Source organism: Rhinolophus sinicus, linkage group LG04, assembly GCF_036562045.2.
Source record: "Rhinolophus sinicus isolate RSC01 linkage group LG04, ASM3656204v1, whole genome shotgun sequence".
In the NCBI taxonomy this organism is placed as follows: Eukaryota; Metazoa; Chordata; class Mammalia; order Chiroptera; family Rhinolophidae; genus Rhinolophus; species Rhinolophus sinicus.
The window spans coordinates 183,246,159-183,261,477 of NC_133754.1; the positions used below are offsets into that span (position 1 = coordinate 183,246,159).

Genomic DNA, 15,319 nt, shown 5'->3' on the forward strand with positions numbered 1-15,319 from the left:
CTCAGAACCTTTCCATTATAGCTGGGAGGGCCTGGAGGAGCCACATCTGAGCTCCAGTCAAGTTCTTCCACTTTGGCCTCTTTGTGGATGTCCACTGCCCTAAGTCCCCTGAGGGTGGCTCCTGTCACTGCCCCTGCCATGGAGCCTGCTGGAACAACCCAACCCCCTCCCCTGGTGATTCCTGAGTGGCAAACCTGAGCGGCACCAGATGGCCCTAAAGCCCCATTGTCCTGTTGAGGGCCAAGGACAACTTTCCTTCCCCAGAGCTGTGTGGGCTGCACTCATCCCCCAATGCCCTAGGCAGCCATGCCTGTGCCCTGTCGCCCCAAGTCCCACATGAACACACCTCCTTTAGCTTGGCTTATAGCCCCTCTCTTTGGAGGACATCTTTGCCTGTCACCCATTACCACCCTTTTCTGAGAAGAATATCCTTTCTCTGCCCATGAGCTTCCGGTGCAGGGCTAGCAACCATCCTCCAACCTGGCCACAGGTTTGGGACAGGATAGAATCCTACCCTGAGATTTTCTGAGTTGGAAATAAGAGAAGTGGCTGGTCCCTTTTGGGCGGCAAAGTTGTGAGATGAGATGCCAAGAGCTGCCTCTTACAGGTCTAGTGAGAAGTGGGCCTGCGATAGAAGACTGGGAAGCTCAAGTGAAGGAAAAAAATCACAGGAGAGAGGGAGAGGGAAAGGCAGAGAGGAAGAGAGAGATATCTAGAGATTTGTGCTTGGATGCAGTTGTACCTGAAGCCAGCTGCACCACTGCCCAATTTGAGCCATGAGCCAAGAAATCCCACCTTTTGCCCAGGCTGGTTCCAGCTGGGCTGCTGTCCCCTACCACGAATCCTGACAGACACCAGGAAAAGGTCAGTCCCTGCCCTGGGTGGAATGGGACACAGACACCTCTGTCCTGTGTGTCTCTTTATCCCTCGATCCCAGGACCTGGAGCATGGAGCGTTGGGGGAGGGAGGTGCTCCCAACCTGCTAGTTCAGCTTCAGCTAGAACTTATCAATGTTACTATTTAGACAACATCAGGGTCGTTCGCCAGCTCATGTTATATGTTTTAAATTCTTTCCCACTAGACTATGAATCCCAACAGGAGGACTGACAATTTAGTTGTGTGACTTTGGGCAAGTTTTCTCATTTCTAATACAAGAATGCTAAGTAGTGTCTATTTGAGAGAGTAGCTGGGAAAATTAAGTGAGTGAATCCAACCGAGGGATTGTTGTAACTTTTCGTGGTGGTCAGCTCAGGGCTCTGCATAGGCCAGGCACTCTGTACACCTGCCCAGTGGAGATGCAGAAAGACAGCTCATGGTGTGCACAACACACACGATAGAAGCACTCAGATCTCAGTGCCCTGCGCAGTGGCCCCCTTGGGATCCTAGGGCATCCCCAGCCCCTGGCTTTCTCTGGAGGGCAGCTTGCAGCTCTCACAGGCTCTGGGCTGTCATTCCAGCAGCTCCACGTGGCTGGGAGTGCAGTTTGGAGCCTGGCTCAGCCCTATACCACATATCAAGGGCAGCAGGACCTGCAGTGTTTTAGGAGCTGGGGCAGTGTTTGTGTTTGGGGGGGGGAGGGGAGGGAGGATGCTAGTTGACCTGGGGGCACCAGGGGTTTGCTGGAGCTCTCCCTTCTAGAGCCGCTATTCTCTGGAGGCTCCCCCTCATCGCTCCCTGAGTCCCCCAGTGTCTTCCAAGAAGCTTCCCCAAGTCCTACCTGGGGCTCTTGTGGGGTCTGTTTGGTCTTTTTACTGGAGAGAGAGGCTTGCCTGTGGACCTGGGTCTGTGGACTCCTGGTTTGCCAGGCTGCCTGCCTCCTCTCCCCCTTTGGAAGACCCTCATGGCCAGGCATATGTTCCCGTCACACACACACACCCCCCCCCCCCCCGCCCCTTCCCAGCCTTTCAATAGTGCTATACCCGGAGTAGTATTAGTCTCTCAGAGGTTCTGGATGGGCTTGCTGCATGCTGTACCAGGACTAGGGGGGTGGGGGTGGGGAGGTGGGTGAGTGGCGTGAGGATGCTACTTAGAGCATCTGTGTTGGGGACAGTGCGTTTGGCTAGTGTGGCCCCCAAAGCGGTGTGCAGTGTGTAACATCAGGGCTGGGCTTGTGTTACCGTTTTGCGTGGCATGTCTCTGTGAGATGCAGATGGCCGCCGGTGGGTTGTGTTTTGGGTCACTGCGGATTATGCTCAGGGCATTAACCCTTTGTGTGGCTGCCCAAGGTCCCTGGGTCCTGAAAAGATAAACGGGTGGAAGGGCAGCTCTCTTCTCGATGCTCTTAGAGCCCTCCATCCTCATCCCTTCACTTCACTAGATCCTAATGTGCCTGACTCTCTCGGCGCAGCTGAAGCTCAGAAAACATGGCAGAGCGGAGGATAATTCTGGTCTGGGGTCCTGTTAGTTCGGAGCTCTTATTTTGCAGCTCACCACCCACACTCGTTTGCCATAGGGATCCGGGGACGTGTGGGCAGTTCTCAAGCCACTTGGCTGATCCCTTCCATTCCCAGGTCCACGCCCCCAACAAAGGCGGCCGACCACGTGTCCCCTCCTCGACGCCCGCCTGGAGTGGGGACACACGCGGCCCCAGGCTCCGGTTCCATCCGCCGCTAGATCCGGACGCGGCGCGGCGCCCCAAGTGGGCGCGCAGCAACCCCTCGCAGCCCCGCCGCCCCCGACTGTGCCTCGCCCATTCCCAGCCGCAGTCACTGCAGCGCCCTGGAAGCAACGCTAGGGGGAGCTCTGGCAACTGGCTTGGTAGATTGAATCAAAACCAGGCATGCAACAGCGCGATTCCTGGGATTTGCAGGGGGAAAAATGGAGAGAGGGGAGACACACCGTTCCCCTCCTTGGCAGCTCCCGACTCTTCCCATGGGAGGCAGAGAAAACAGCCCTCGGGGTTGAAGGTGTCTTTCCTTCCCGTAACTCAAGCCTCCATAGCCTCGTTCTTCCTCCACCCCCAGTGCAGACCTTCGCCGCCCCCTGCGCTCTGGAGTGTCCCTGAGAACTTCGCCTCGCGCGACACCGGGACCTAGAACCTCGCGGACCCCTGGGATTGGCTTGCGTCCGCCTTTCAGAGTCTGGGGTGTGGGCCTCTCGGCAGCAGCCCCTCTTCTTGCTGCCAGAGGCTTGAAGGCTCGGGTGGGGGGCTTGCGTCGACTTGCGGAGTGGATGGTGCAGGAGGGGGAAGCGCAGGGGTGAGAAAGCGAGAGCATTGGGGAGACAGCCAGAGACAGAGAGACACCGAGAGACAGATACTATGAAACAAACAGAGCAAGCAGCCACTTTGCTTTTTTCTTTCTTGCTCCCCCCCCCCCCAGTCTTTCTTTCCTATCCCCTCTTTGCAAAGCTGGAACCACCCCACACGCCCCCGGGCCCGAGCCGCGGCTCCAGATGTGAATTTGGTTCCAGTGGGGAGAATGCGACCTTCCTCGGGGCCTTGGCACATTCTCCCACTCTGAGGTCATTCCGTAGGTGGTCAGAGGGGAGAGCGGGCCTGGAGCCTTCCTGCCTCCATCCACTGGGGAGGGAAGAGAGGCGAGCGGGAGGGAGGGGAGAGGGAGAGGGGAGGGGCGCGAGGAGGGAGGGAGACGCCGCCAGCACACCACCAAGTGGCACCGAGCAGTGATAACAAACTCAACTTAAAAAAAAAAAAAAAAGGAAAAGGAAAAAACTTCCCTAAGTTGCAGCCCGAGACTTGCGGACGTGCGGGCGGAGGCTCGGGGAGGGAAGTGTGGGTGGCCCAGAAGCCCCCAGGCGTCCCCAGGCAGCTCTCCCCTGCCGCAGAGAGCTCAGACTTGAGGCCGACCAGACCCTTCGCCTCTGGCTGGGCAGGAAATGTGCTGGAGGCTTGCTCAGCTTCCTGCAGGAGACCCCGGGACGGCCTGTTCCCGTGGGGGGCAGGCTCCTTTGGGGAGGATGGCCCCGAGGCGGGCAACACTGGCTTCAACCCCAGCAAACAGCAGCCACCCTACCCCAATCCGGCTCCCCACTCCTAGCCCTTGCGGATGTGGGCAGATCTCAGCCGCCCAGGCCCAGGAGAGCAAGGATTTGCATGGGGGCAGGGGTCTCTTTCCACCTCCATCCTCCCGCCACCTCCAGGCCTACTTGAAAACAAGGCACCACCATCCTCTATAATCGACTTTTTATTAACATTATAAATTTAAACAAATAATCTGAACAGTTTCACCCGGTGATGTACAATTCAGTATGCACAAAAATACAGGAGAATGAGGGAGAAGGGCCAAGAAAGGAAGGGTTGGCAACTTGTTTTGGAGTCCACATGGTACTGATGGCAGAGAACCAGAGGGGCTGCAGAACCCCACCTTTTCACAACAAAAGGCTTTAAATTAAACAATCTATCGAGCTGAAGACACAGGACGGTTTCTCACAGGCTCGAACAATGCTGGTTTCATGAAATGCAACTGAAGGCTGACCCAGAACACTGCAACTTAGAAGCACACACACAAACACCACATCTGACCAGGAACTTAGTGAAAAGTCTCCGACGCAGTCGGCGGTCCCGGCCCCTCCCTCCCTCGGGGCCGCGGGGGATCCAGGTGAAGGAATCTACTTCCTTTTTTGTTTAGTGAGGACCGCAGTGCTGGGCATGATGGGAAATGTAGTCCGCGGTGCCCGCCCCCCACCCCTTCCCCAAACAGTGTCCGAGTGTCGGGGTGTCCGGCGCCACCCCCGAGTCCGGGAGACGGTTGGAGGAGGGGAGGAGAACGGAGCCAGAGGGGCGGGGAGAGGAGGGGTTCAAGACACCCGCCCCGGGAAGAAAAGAAAAAAAAGTTGAAGTGTTTTCATTTCTGCCTTCTCATTTTGCGAACTTTGGAGGCCGCCCCCAGAGAGGAAATGTGACCCAAACGTCCCTTTCGGAGATAGAGTTTGCCTTTGTTTTTCCTCAGGATTTCACAAGACCCATTCCTCACCCCACGGAGGGATTCGAGAGAACCGAGCGCCGGGCTTCCTGGGTCTGACAACTGATTGGGATCGGCGTCCGGGGCCCCGAGCCCTCCTGCGCTGCGCCCCCGGCGCGCCCCGGTGGCCCGGGCTCCCAGCCTCGTCCCCGGCTGCCCCGCACCTCCTGCGGGCAGCAGCCTTCCCTCACGTGGCTGGTTGCTCGCTAAACACCACTGCAATCACTACAATAAAAAGAAAAGAAAAAAAGAGTAGGAGAAACACAAAGCATACTTAAATAGGCGCTTTTTCTCTCTGCAAAAATAAAGTCCAAGATCTTAGATTTCTTTTTTTTTATTTTACAATTTATAAAACATAAGCCGCCTCCCCCTGGTCGTCCCCAGCTCAGCCCCGAGTGGCCGGGCGCCCGTTCCTTCCCTCCTCTCGCCCCTTGGCCGAGTCTTTGTCTGGCCCCAGCCCCGCGGGGCCCCGGGTCCCCGTGCCCTCAGGGGTCCCTAGAAGGCGACAATGGCTCGAGTCCAGGCGCCGAGGCTGGCGAGCGCCTGCTTGGCGCACAGCTGCCCGTTGAGCGGCGGCGGCTGCTCCGAGGAGTCCGGCTGTCGGCTCACCAGCCCCGAGAAGCCCGAGCCAAAGATGGAGATCAAGTTTGAGATGTTGGACGCGTCCGGGGACGAGTCCGGGCAGAAGTCCTCGAAGCGGGCGCGCTTGCAGGGGGCAAACGGGGCGACCCCGGGGGGCTCGGCCCCCAGGTCTCCCGCGTCCTCGTCGTCGTCGTCCTCCTCCTCCTGGCCAGGGTAATACTTGCGCTTGCAGCCGGCAGCGGACGCCAGGCCCGGTCCCGGGGCGCCTTGGCCACAGCAGGGGCAGTGGGCGGAGGCGCAGCAGTCCTGGTGCAAGTAGCCGTTCTCCACCGTGGTCACCACGTGAGTGTCCAGGTCCAGCACGGTGGTCTGGCTGCTGCAGTGCACGCCGAAGTCCGAGGGGGCCGGGTACGCGCCCCGATAGAAGCCGGGGGAGGAGGCGGGGGCCGGGGAGGTGGGAGGGGAGGCGGCGGCAGCGGCCTGAGGGGCGGCCCCAGGGGGCACAGAGGGCGCGGAGCAGGCGGCCGAGGCGCGAGGGTCCCGCGGGCAGAGCGCGGCGGGCGCGGGCGGCGGCAGCGGAGCAGGACCCGGCTGCAGGGGCTCCAAGGGCTGCCCGCGGTGGGGCGCGCCGTGCGGCGGCTGGAGCGCGGCGCACCCGGGCAGCTCCGAGAGCGCCCCCGCGCCGCCCGCGGGCGCCCCGGCCGCCGCCGCCGCGCAGCCCCTGGGCGCCGGGTGCTGGTGCTGGTGCAGCTGCTGCTGGAGGTGCAGCTGGTGGAGCTGGTGGAGCTGGTGCAGCTGGTGCCGGGGGGCCGGATCGCGCGCCTCCGCGTCCCCGCAGCCGCCAAGTTGGAGCGGGCCGAAGTCGGCCGCGCTGGCCGGTATGCCCGGCGCTGCGTACGCGAGGTGCTGGTGCTGGTGGTGGGGCGGCTGCTGCTGTTGCTGCTGCTGCTGCTGCTGTTGCTGCTGCTGCTGGCGCCGGTAGAGCTCGGCGTAACGCTCGCTCAGGTAGAGCTGGCGCGCGTTGCGGAGCACGTAGGACACCAGGAGGTTCTTGTGCAGCTTGATGCCGCCGCGCTGGGTTCGGGAGCTGTGGATCTTGCGCAGGGAGATGCTGATCAGGCTCTGGGCGTCCAGGGCGCACTCCATGCTCCCGCGGAGACGGCGGCGGCGGAGCAGCCGCACCCGCTGCTGCTGCTAATGCTGCTGCTGTTTCGGCCTCCAGCCGGCCCACGGGACGCCCCGGGCAGGGGAAACGGAGTCCGGGTCAGCAGGTCGGCTGCGCTCCGAGAGGAGCCGCCACCTTGCGCTGCGCGCCACCCGCGGGACCGTGCTCCCCAGACGGCGCCAAAGCAATGAGCTTCGGCCGGCCCCGGCCCCAGCTATTTAGCCGGGCACTCAGACCCCGCCCCACGCCGGATAAGCCAATAGAAATGCCCAGAGCTTCCCGAGTGACAGGCGCTGCCCGCCCCGGGGCCACTTGGCTGGCCAATCAGACCAAGGCGGTTCCTTTGTGCTATTCAAATACCGAACGGACCCCGGGCTTCTAACGCCGCTGCTGCCTCGAATGTTCTCCTGGGGCCGCCGCGCTGCGCGGGACTCGGAGGCGCTGGGGCTGCCGTCTGCAACATGGGTCGCCTCACAACCGCCACGTTGGAGCCCGCGGCCGCCCGCGGCCTAGCTCCTGGGAGCTGGGGGTCGGCTCACCTGCGTGCCGCGGCGACGGCTCCTCCCCCTTCCGCACGGCTGGGCCTCACCTGCGGCAGGTGCGCACGTCTCCCCGCTCCTGTCCACGCGACAGTTCCTTTCGCATTCTGTCGCCCCCCCTCCCCCAGGTGACCCGTGGTACCCAAGGCCAGGAGACTAGGGAGGCCCTCAAGAGAGAAACGTTTGGAGGTATCCTAAACCGTAGAGAATTTTAGGCCTTACCCCTTGACCTTTTTGGCTGAGGGGCCTCAGGGAATACTTGGGGAAGGACCGTCCTCCCCATTTGTCTGATGGGAAAACCCAAAACCTCTTGAATTTGGTCTCCTCCGACAGAGGAGGCTTCGAGGCATGCTTCGCTGAGGGCTTTATACCGGCTGAGGTCCAAAGTCGCTGTGAGAGCTAACACCGAGTGTCCCAATCACCAGTTCTGTAACCTTTCCTCTCTAACTACTAATAATGACAATAGGGACTATTATGTTCCTAGTATGGGGCAGGTCCTTGCCAGAAACTCCCTGAATCTCTCACTGTGACTGCTTCCAGAGCAGGGACCTGAGTCTCAAAGGAGTCGGATGACTTGGGAATCACACGACTCTGAAGGGGCAGAGCAGGATTTGTGCCAGGACTGTGAGCTCCAGAGGGGAGGTGAATACCCAGGGCTGAGGAATTCACCGACTTAACTTTTGTTGACACTGTTTTCCTTCTTGTCCTGAAGCATTCATGGACCACCTCCTCCCAGCTGGGGACTGAGACAGAGAACAGACAGACAGGATTGTGATCTTGGGGGGGCGCTCCAGATTGGGAGGCCTGCAAGGGGGCTGACTGCTGCTCAGAGAGGGGGGTCTGAGGTGCCTGGGGTAGGGGTGGGGGTCTCCTTAAAGTGGTCAGGAAGTTTGCCTGAAGAGGGGAGCCCTCGAAGGAGGCAAGGGCTTCACAGAGACTCAGAGCTAGGCGGGCCTTGTGGGGGCCATGGTGGGAGATGCTCAGAAGTAAATTTCCTGCTGTGTCACCCTCTCCTTGGGGTTTCTTCGGAGTCTCTTCTTCCCTTGAGCCTGTTGTCTTCAGCACGTACTTCGTCCCTTGGCAGGAGTGGAAATACCCAGCCGACCCATCCTGCAGTTTCTGGGTCTCCCTTTAGTCTTATGAGTTCTCCAGATTTGTTTCCTCAAACAAATTTTCAGCATCTACTCAGTGCCAGGGTGAAAACAAAGTTACAGAGTGTTTACCCAGTTTTACAGATGAGGAAACTTGGGCACTGACAGCAGAAAGGACTTGTCCAAGGTCCCACGGTTCCAGGTCCAGTGTTCTGTCCTTTCCATGCATTCTACGGACAATCTCAAACTGGTCTGATCCCCTGTGACTAGTAGTAATGTTCCCTACCCCCAACCAGAGAAGCCAGGATTGACATTTTAGGGGGACTGCAGAGAAAGGGCATCTTAATTCCATTCTATTGGTGATGTGATGACAGGGACACACAGGTGTGGAACTTGTCCTCGTGATAATACCTGTAGGAATAAAAATATACTTTTCCTTACTTCCTTAGAGTCTGTGTTAAAGGCACACAAAGTCTTTATTTATTTTTGAAGTTTACTTTTGCTACATCACTGACATGTGGAGGGAAACAGGAGGTCCTATCTGGCTTTATAACTGTGAGGACGCCATATGCAACAGTTAAGTCTGGGATCCACGGTTTCTGGCCCATAACAAGAGCCCAAGAATGCATTATTAATGCTGACTTTGGCCTTTATTCTGTCCTTGTCCAGAACTCATTGGTGGAAAGTAAGACTTACAGTTTATTGTCTTGCTCAAGGTCACACAGCCAAGAATGGATGGAGATGGGATTCGAACCCCATCTGTTTCTGGGACCAGAGCTTGCTGTAGGTTCTTCAAAATTAGGTGCTTGCTTCTGCCATTGGTAAGTCTAAGTCCAGTTCTCAGGGTTCAGCTCATGTGAATGTGACCTTGATTTGCTTGACATCCCACCACTTTCTTGCCAACTGCTCCGAGACCAGGGCCTGCAGGAGCCCATGAAGAAGCCAATATCTGTCCCAGCCTCAGCGCATCATTCACAGCCATTCTCAGAGCTGCACCCCATAATTCTAAGGGCCCAGATCAGGCTAGGGATGATGGTGGATCCTCCATCCATAGGCTGGGGGCTGGGGAGCCAGGCCCTGGCTCCCTGGGCGGCTCCTCTTGGCACTTCCCAGCCTACCAGCTTCACCTCTGCCCCAAGGTGAGTTTGAGTTCTGCTAAGGCTCTTTCCCTCCCTGGGCCAGCTGACAAGTTATCAGTCCATGTACAGGACCCCATTCCTTGGGCCCTCTTGTTTGGGGTCCATGCTCGCTTGGTCTCCCCTCCTCAAGAATCAAGGGATGGGCTAGTGGGGAGGGCTAAGCAGTTGTCTAGCTTAATAAAAACCCTTGGTCTTTTTTTGGGGTGGCCTGGGAGGGGGAGTTGCCACAGCTGTTGTAAGACACACTTGCCAAAGGAGGTAATGGAACAGCTGAGCTTTGGTGCCCCTAGGAGCAGTGAAGCTTGGGGGGCACACAGTAGGAATTCACAAGTGTTTATAGAATGGGTGGGTCGCAGACAAGCTTCTGTTTGGATGCACAGTGGCTCAGAGCAGGGTGCTATAAACGACTCAGGGCAGCAAGTGTGCACGTGTGTGTATGAGACCTGTGTGCATACCTGTGGGGAGGAGGGTCCCTCAGACCTGCATCCTGTGCAGGGGGGCAGGTCCCAGTGAGACAAGGCTTCTTGGGATGAGGACTGGACCTATTTGGGTACCCGAGAAAGGTTGGGGCACTAACCTTTCCCCTGGTGCTGGGCAATTACATCTGGCGCTGAATCAGTGCTCCCTGGAGGAAGTTAATTAATGCTTAAATATTGACTGAGTGTCTGCTGGGACAGCGTGGAGCAGGGCCCAGAACCAATCAGGACCTGGGTTCCCGTCAAACCACAGGTGTTGTCAACCCCACCCCAGAGCAGTTAACACCTCAAAAATGCCACCCATGCCTTGTGGGCACCTTTTGGTCACCCAGCTCAGAGGTGGGAGACATGTCTAGGAAGCTTCTTGGTTGGCAGTGGGAATTGCCCAGTGGGCTTCCAGGGATTGCTTTGGGGAAGAGAATGCAGGGACAAAAAACTTAATTGAGGGCCTTGTGTTGGGGGAGGATTGGGGACAGAGTTTTGGAATTCACGGAATCATTCATTTGTTCATTTGCCTAAGAGATATTTCCAGAAACTTACTCTGAATCCCTGCAAAGGGATCAAGGAAAAAGACATGATCCTGCCCTCAGGAGGCCACATTTAGAGGGAAGCAGACAGATAAATAGACCGATACAGAGTGAGGAGTCTGTGAAAGGAAGAAGGACAGGCGGGGGGAGGGCCGGGAGGGGCCTCAGAACTGGTCAGGGAAGGCTTCCTTCAGGAAGCTGAGACTTGGAGACCAAGAAGGGAGAGGGGCCTTTTAGCCGAGAGAACAGCAAGGGGCCCAGCATAGGGCTTGGTACACAGCAGGCACTCAATAAATTCTCGTGGAATAAACCAGTCAATAAATATAAGTATGCAGGAGACACTGTTAGAATTGGGAGGCCCCTGAAGATCAGGTTGCCTCCATCCCTAATTTCCAGACAGGTAAACTGAGGTCCAGAGAGGAGGAGGGAAGCCCTGAGGGGGTTGGCCTGGAGCTGGGGCTGGACCTCAGATGTCCCACCTCCCACTCCAGCCTCCAGCTGCCCCAGCTCACTGTCTCTGTGGTTTGGAGTGGGTGTTGCTCTGTGGGCACTGAGCCCTGGGACTGTGAGCAGTGGCAGAGAAGGCAGTGGGGTGCAGCTGACCGCAGGGGTCACTACTGAGTCCTCTCCGAGGCCATGGAGCCACTGGTGCTTGGGTATGTGGGAGCCCTGCGCTGCACCCCAAGAAGGCTGTTCTGTTGGCCAGTGGGCACTGGGGAGCTGTCTGGGGTCCCGGAGCCCAGGCAGCCCTTCCTCCTGCCCCAGAATCTGTACCCTGTCACTGTCCCCGGTGGAGGTTAATGCCCCCACTGGCATCTATGCTAGCCCAGCGTGGGCCTGGGCAACAGGCTCAGTGCCCAAAAGACATCATGACCCCTGGCTTCAAGGTCCTTAGGAGTAAGGAGAAAGGGTGACAGCAGCTTGGCTTTTTGGATCACTTGCTCAGTGCCGGGCACTGGGCCAGTGTTTCCCCTGGTGGTCTCCTTGAATTCCATGAAAACCTATAGGCATGGTTGGTTACAATTCCCATTTTAGGGACGAAGCAACTGAGGCACAGAGAGCCTCGGTGCTGTGCCTGGGGTCACACAGCAGGAAGGAGAAGTGACTCCAATCCCAGCGCTCTGGGGAAGTGGGAGCACCATGAGCAGCTGGAGAGGAACGGAGCGTGCTGCTCCTTTTGGATTCATTGGCCTTTTGAATGAATTCAGTGCTTACCAGTGGAATGCGCATGAGGGCAAATGTGGTCTCCCAACTAGAGGTCTCTGTCCAAACACCCGGCACAAGTGGGGTGTCCATTTCTTCATTCACTCATTCATTCACTCAGTCACCTAGGACTGAATGCTGGCCAATGTGCAGGAGCTGTGCTACCAGCCCTGGGGTAACACCAGGCAGCTCCCGCTGCCCAGGGCAGGGCTGAGGATCCCTTTAATCTCCTAGGCCAATTCTGATTGATTAGTAGTGTCTGCCTGGAGCCCAGGGTTGGAAGGGATTTGGCACATGCCCCAATTGATTAGTGATGTCTACCAAGGGCTCAGCTGGGAGCCTTTATGGCAAACCTGCTGGGTAGCTGCTCCCCAGATGAGGATGGACTATCTGTCTGTTCAGTGCTTTGCACATCTGGGTGAGGGCGCCTAGCAGACAGAGTGGGGCCCGGAGGTCAGGAGAAATGGGTTTTAGCCCGGCTGGCCTCTTGTCCTGGGTAATATGCATCACTACTCTTGGCCTCAGTTTCCTCACTAACACCTTCCTCCTGGGGGCTTTGTGAACATCAGATAACTGGAAAGTGATTTGAAGAGTTGAGGGGATTAGGATTGAAATGAAATGGAAAACTTTCCTCTCCCTCTTTCCTCCTTTCTCAAAGTCCTGCCAGAGGCTAGCAGACCGGGCAGGCCAGAGTTAATCCTGGGCTGGCCCTGGATGGGGGTGTGTGTGTGGGTGGGTGGGGGGCAGCTCAGCGGTTCCTGGCTCAGAGTTGTTTTTGTAACTCACTTAGTACAGACCTTTGTCCCCACACAGGGCTCAGCTGGGAGTTTCTAAGGAGAAGCTCCTTGGATCTTAGGAACTGAATCTTAGAATTTTTTTTTGTTTTTCATTTGAGTGGTGGGAGCTGGTGTGTGTTCTGCCTGCCTCCCCCATCTCCCCACTGAGTGACTGAAACTACAGCCCATTGTGCCAGACACAGAATTATGTTTAAGAGGGATTTTTCATTACTGCTCCAAACCATCTAACGAGGTGGGTAGTAGTACAATCCCTGTTTTACAGCTGAGGAAACTGAGACCCACAGAAAAGTTCTGAGGTCACATCTTCTGGCTGCTGTGTGGAGACCAGTCTCTGGTCTGAGTGAGGGCAAGATCCATCGTTGACCAGCCTTGCCTTGCCCTTGCTCCGTTGTCCATTCGTTTAATTGTTCGTTTATTGCCTCATCCATTTGTTCTTTGACAAGTATTAAGGGCCTACTGTGTGCCAGGCTGTGCTCCAGCTCCTAGAACTATGGCAGACCCTGCTCTCATGGACCTTACTGACATTCCAGACCAGATGGGAAACAAACAGAAATAAGTAAGCAGATAAATAAACAAGATTACTATGAGGGCGATAAAGGAAGTAAACGAGGCTGGGGGGAGGGGAGAGTGACTATCCTGGCTTCTCTGGACCCAAACTCTCCAGCAATCTGTTCTGAGCTCAGGCTGCTCTCCTGTCCCTCTTGCGCCCCACAACTGGTGAATTTTTAATGCTGCTTACGTGGAACAAAGCAGAGTTTTTGTTTTGAGAGCGTTTCTCAAAAAAAAAAATTGTTTCTCAAGTGTCTGTGGAGAGTGAGCGAGAGACAGCCCAGTGAGTACTGGTTGCCTGTCCTCAATTCATCTCCTGAGGTTCTTTTATTTTTTTATTTTTGAAAAAAATGGGGCCAAGTAGGATTTCAGTTCTGGACCTTGTACTGGTGAAAGGGCACCCGACAGGGCCCTGGACATCCACGTCCTCAGTGAACCCACCCAGGCCCTTGGGGGCCCAGGTACTATCATCACCTTTGTAATACGGATGAGGAAACTGAGGCACAGAAACAAGAAGCTTCTGTGCCGGGTCCTCCTGCTAATGAGTGTGGAGTGGGGGGCAAGATTCCCACTTAGGACACTAAGCTCTTTCTGCAGCTTCACACACACATACGCAGACACACAGACACACACACATACACATACACACACTCAGGATTAAGTGAGTTGCCCTAAAGTTGCATCGTCCTCTGGCCTCAGGACGATGGAAATGAGAGATGGAGCCCGGCTGGTGACCTCACAGTGGCGGATAGGAGAGTGGACCTAGTGGTTTGTGCCAGGGCGGGGGAGTGGGCAGAGCCTTTCCCCAGAACTGACCCGAGGATGTAGAAGTGGGTCTCTGCCTTGTGTTCTTGGTGGTGGCTCCCAGTGCCCTCCTCTTAGCTTATTTATTGAGCACTTATTGTATACTAGCCACTAAGTTCTTTACATGAATCACCTTGTTGTCTTTTGGTTTTTTTTAAAGTGAACTTTTCAAAACAATTTTTATTGGGGAATATTGGGTTTCTCCAGGGCCCATCAGCTCTGAGTCATTATCCTTCAATCTAGTTGTGGAGGGTGCAGCTCAGCTCCAAGTCCAGTTGCCGTTTTCAGTCTTAGTTGCAGGGGGCACAGCCCACCATCCCATGTGGGAATTGAACCGGCAACCTTGTTGAGAGCTCACGCTCTGACCAACTGAGCCATCCGGCCACCCCTCCAGAAGCTCAACGGCAGCTCATTGTCTTCAATCTAGTTGTGGAGAGTGCAGCTCACTGGCCCATGTGAGAATCGAACCCACAACCCTGTTGTTCAGAGCTCACGCTCTAACCAACTGAGCCATCCGGCCGCCCCATGAATCACCTTGTTGAATCCTCATGACAGAATCTATGACTGAGGTACTGTTCTTATCACACCCATTTTACAGACTAGGAGGCTGAGGCTCAGAGAGGTGACGTGACTGCAATCTAGACTGCTTTGCCTCCAGAGCCGTTCTTTTAACCCCGACACCTGGCAAGCAGATGGCAGGAGGAAGAAGGTAGCTTCTAGGAATGAGAGCTGAGGCTCATGAACTTCCGTCCTTGTGGACCTGAGAACATGGGATGCTGTTCTGGCTTATCTTTTCAGCCCGATTTCACTGGTTTTTAGTGCTCAGAGTCAGGAGGGTAGTTTGGCCCATCACTGCTCCTCTAGGCATAGCAATGGCCCCAGGAGTGTCATGTCCCCTTTGTGCTGCCTCCGTCTTTCCTCGTGTCAGAGACTCTCTCTAGTGCCTGCTTTTCCTCCTTGGCAGTGAGGACATCTTTAGTCTTACTCATAAGAAATGGGAGTGATTTTTATAAAGGGCTGTGTGAGTTGGATTATGTCCTGCTGCAATAACAAATAACTCCTGAAATCTTAGGGACTTGACCCAATAAAAGTCTCTTGTTTCTCATGCTGCAGTTCAGTGTGGGTCAGGCAGCTTTCTTCCAGGCTCCTCCCATTGTCGGTTCCACCATCCAGATTTTTTTTTTTGTTTCTTTGTCTGTGTTTTTTATTTTTTATTTTTATTGGGGAACAGTGTGTTTCTCCAGGGCCCATCAGCTCCAAGTCATTGTCCTTCAATCTAGTTGTGGAGGGCGCAGCTCAGTTCCAACTCTAGTTGCCGTTTTCAGTCTTTAGTTGCAGGGGGTGCAGCCCACCATCCCATGCGGGAATTGAACCTTGTTGTTGAGAGCTCGTGCTCTGACCAGCTGAGCCAGCTCGTTGTCTTCAATCTAGTTGTGGAGGGTGCAGCTCACTGACTCATGTGGGAATTGAACCGGCAACCCTGTTGTTCAGAGCTCATGCTCTAACCAACCGAGCCATCCGACCG

The 15,319-nt window shown here is 56.1% G+C and overlaps 1 protein-coding gene across 1 annotated transcript; it reads right to left on the reverse strand.

The window, feature by feature from the left end:
- Positions 1 to 4,132: 4,132 nt before the first annotated feature.
- On the reverse strand, positions 4,133 to 6,870 carry IER5L (immediate early response 5 like). The gene has a single exon (XM_074331171.1). The coding sequence runs from the start codon at positions 6,648 to 6,650 to the stop codon at positions 5,418 to 5,420; it is 1,233 nt and encodes a 410-aa protein (XP_074187272.1). The 5' UTR covers positions 6,651 to 6,870; the 3' UTR covers positions 4,133 to 5,417.
- Positions 6,871 to 15,319: the final 8,449 nt, after the last annotated feature.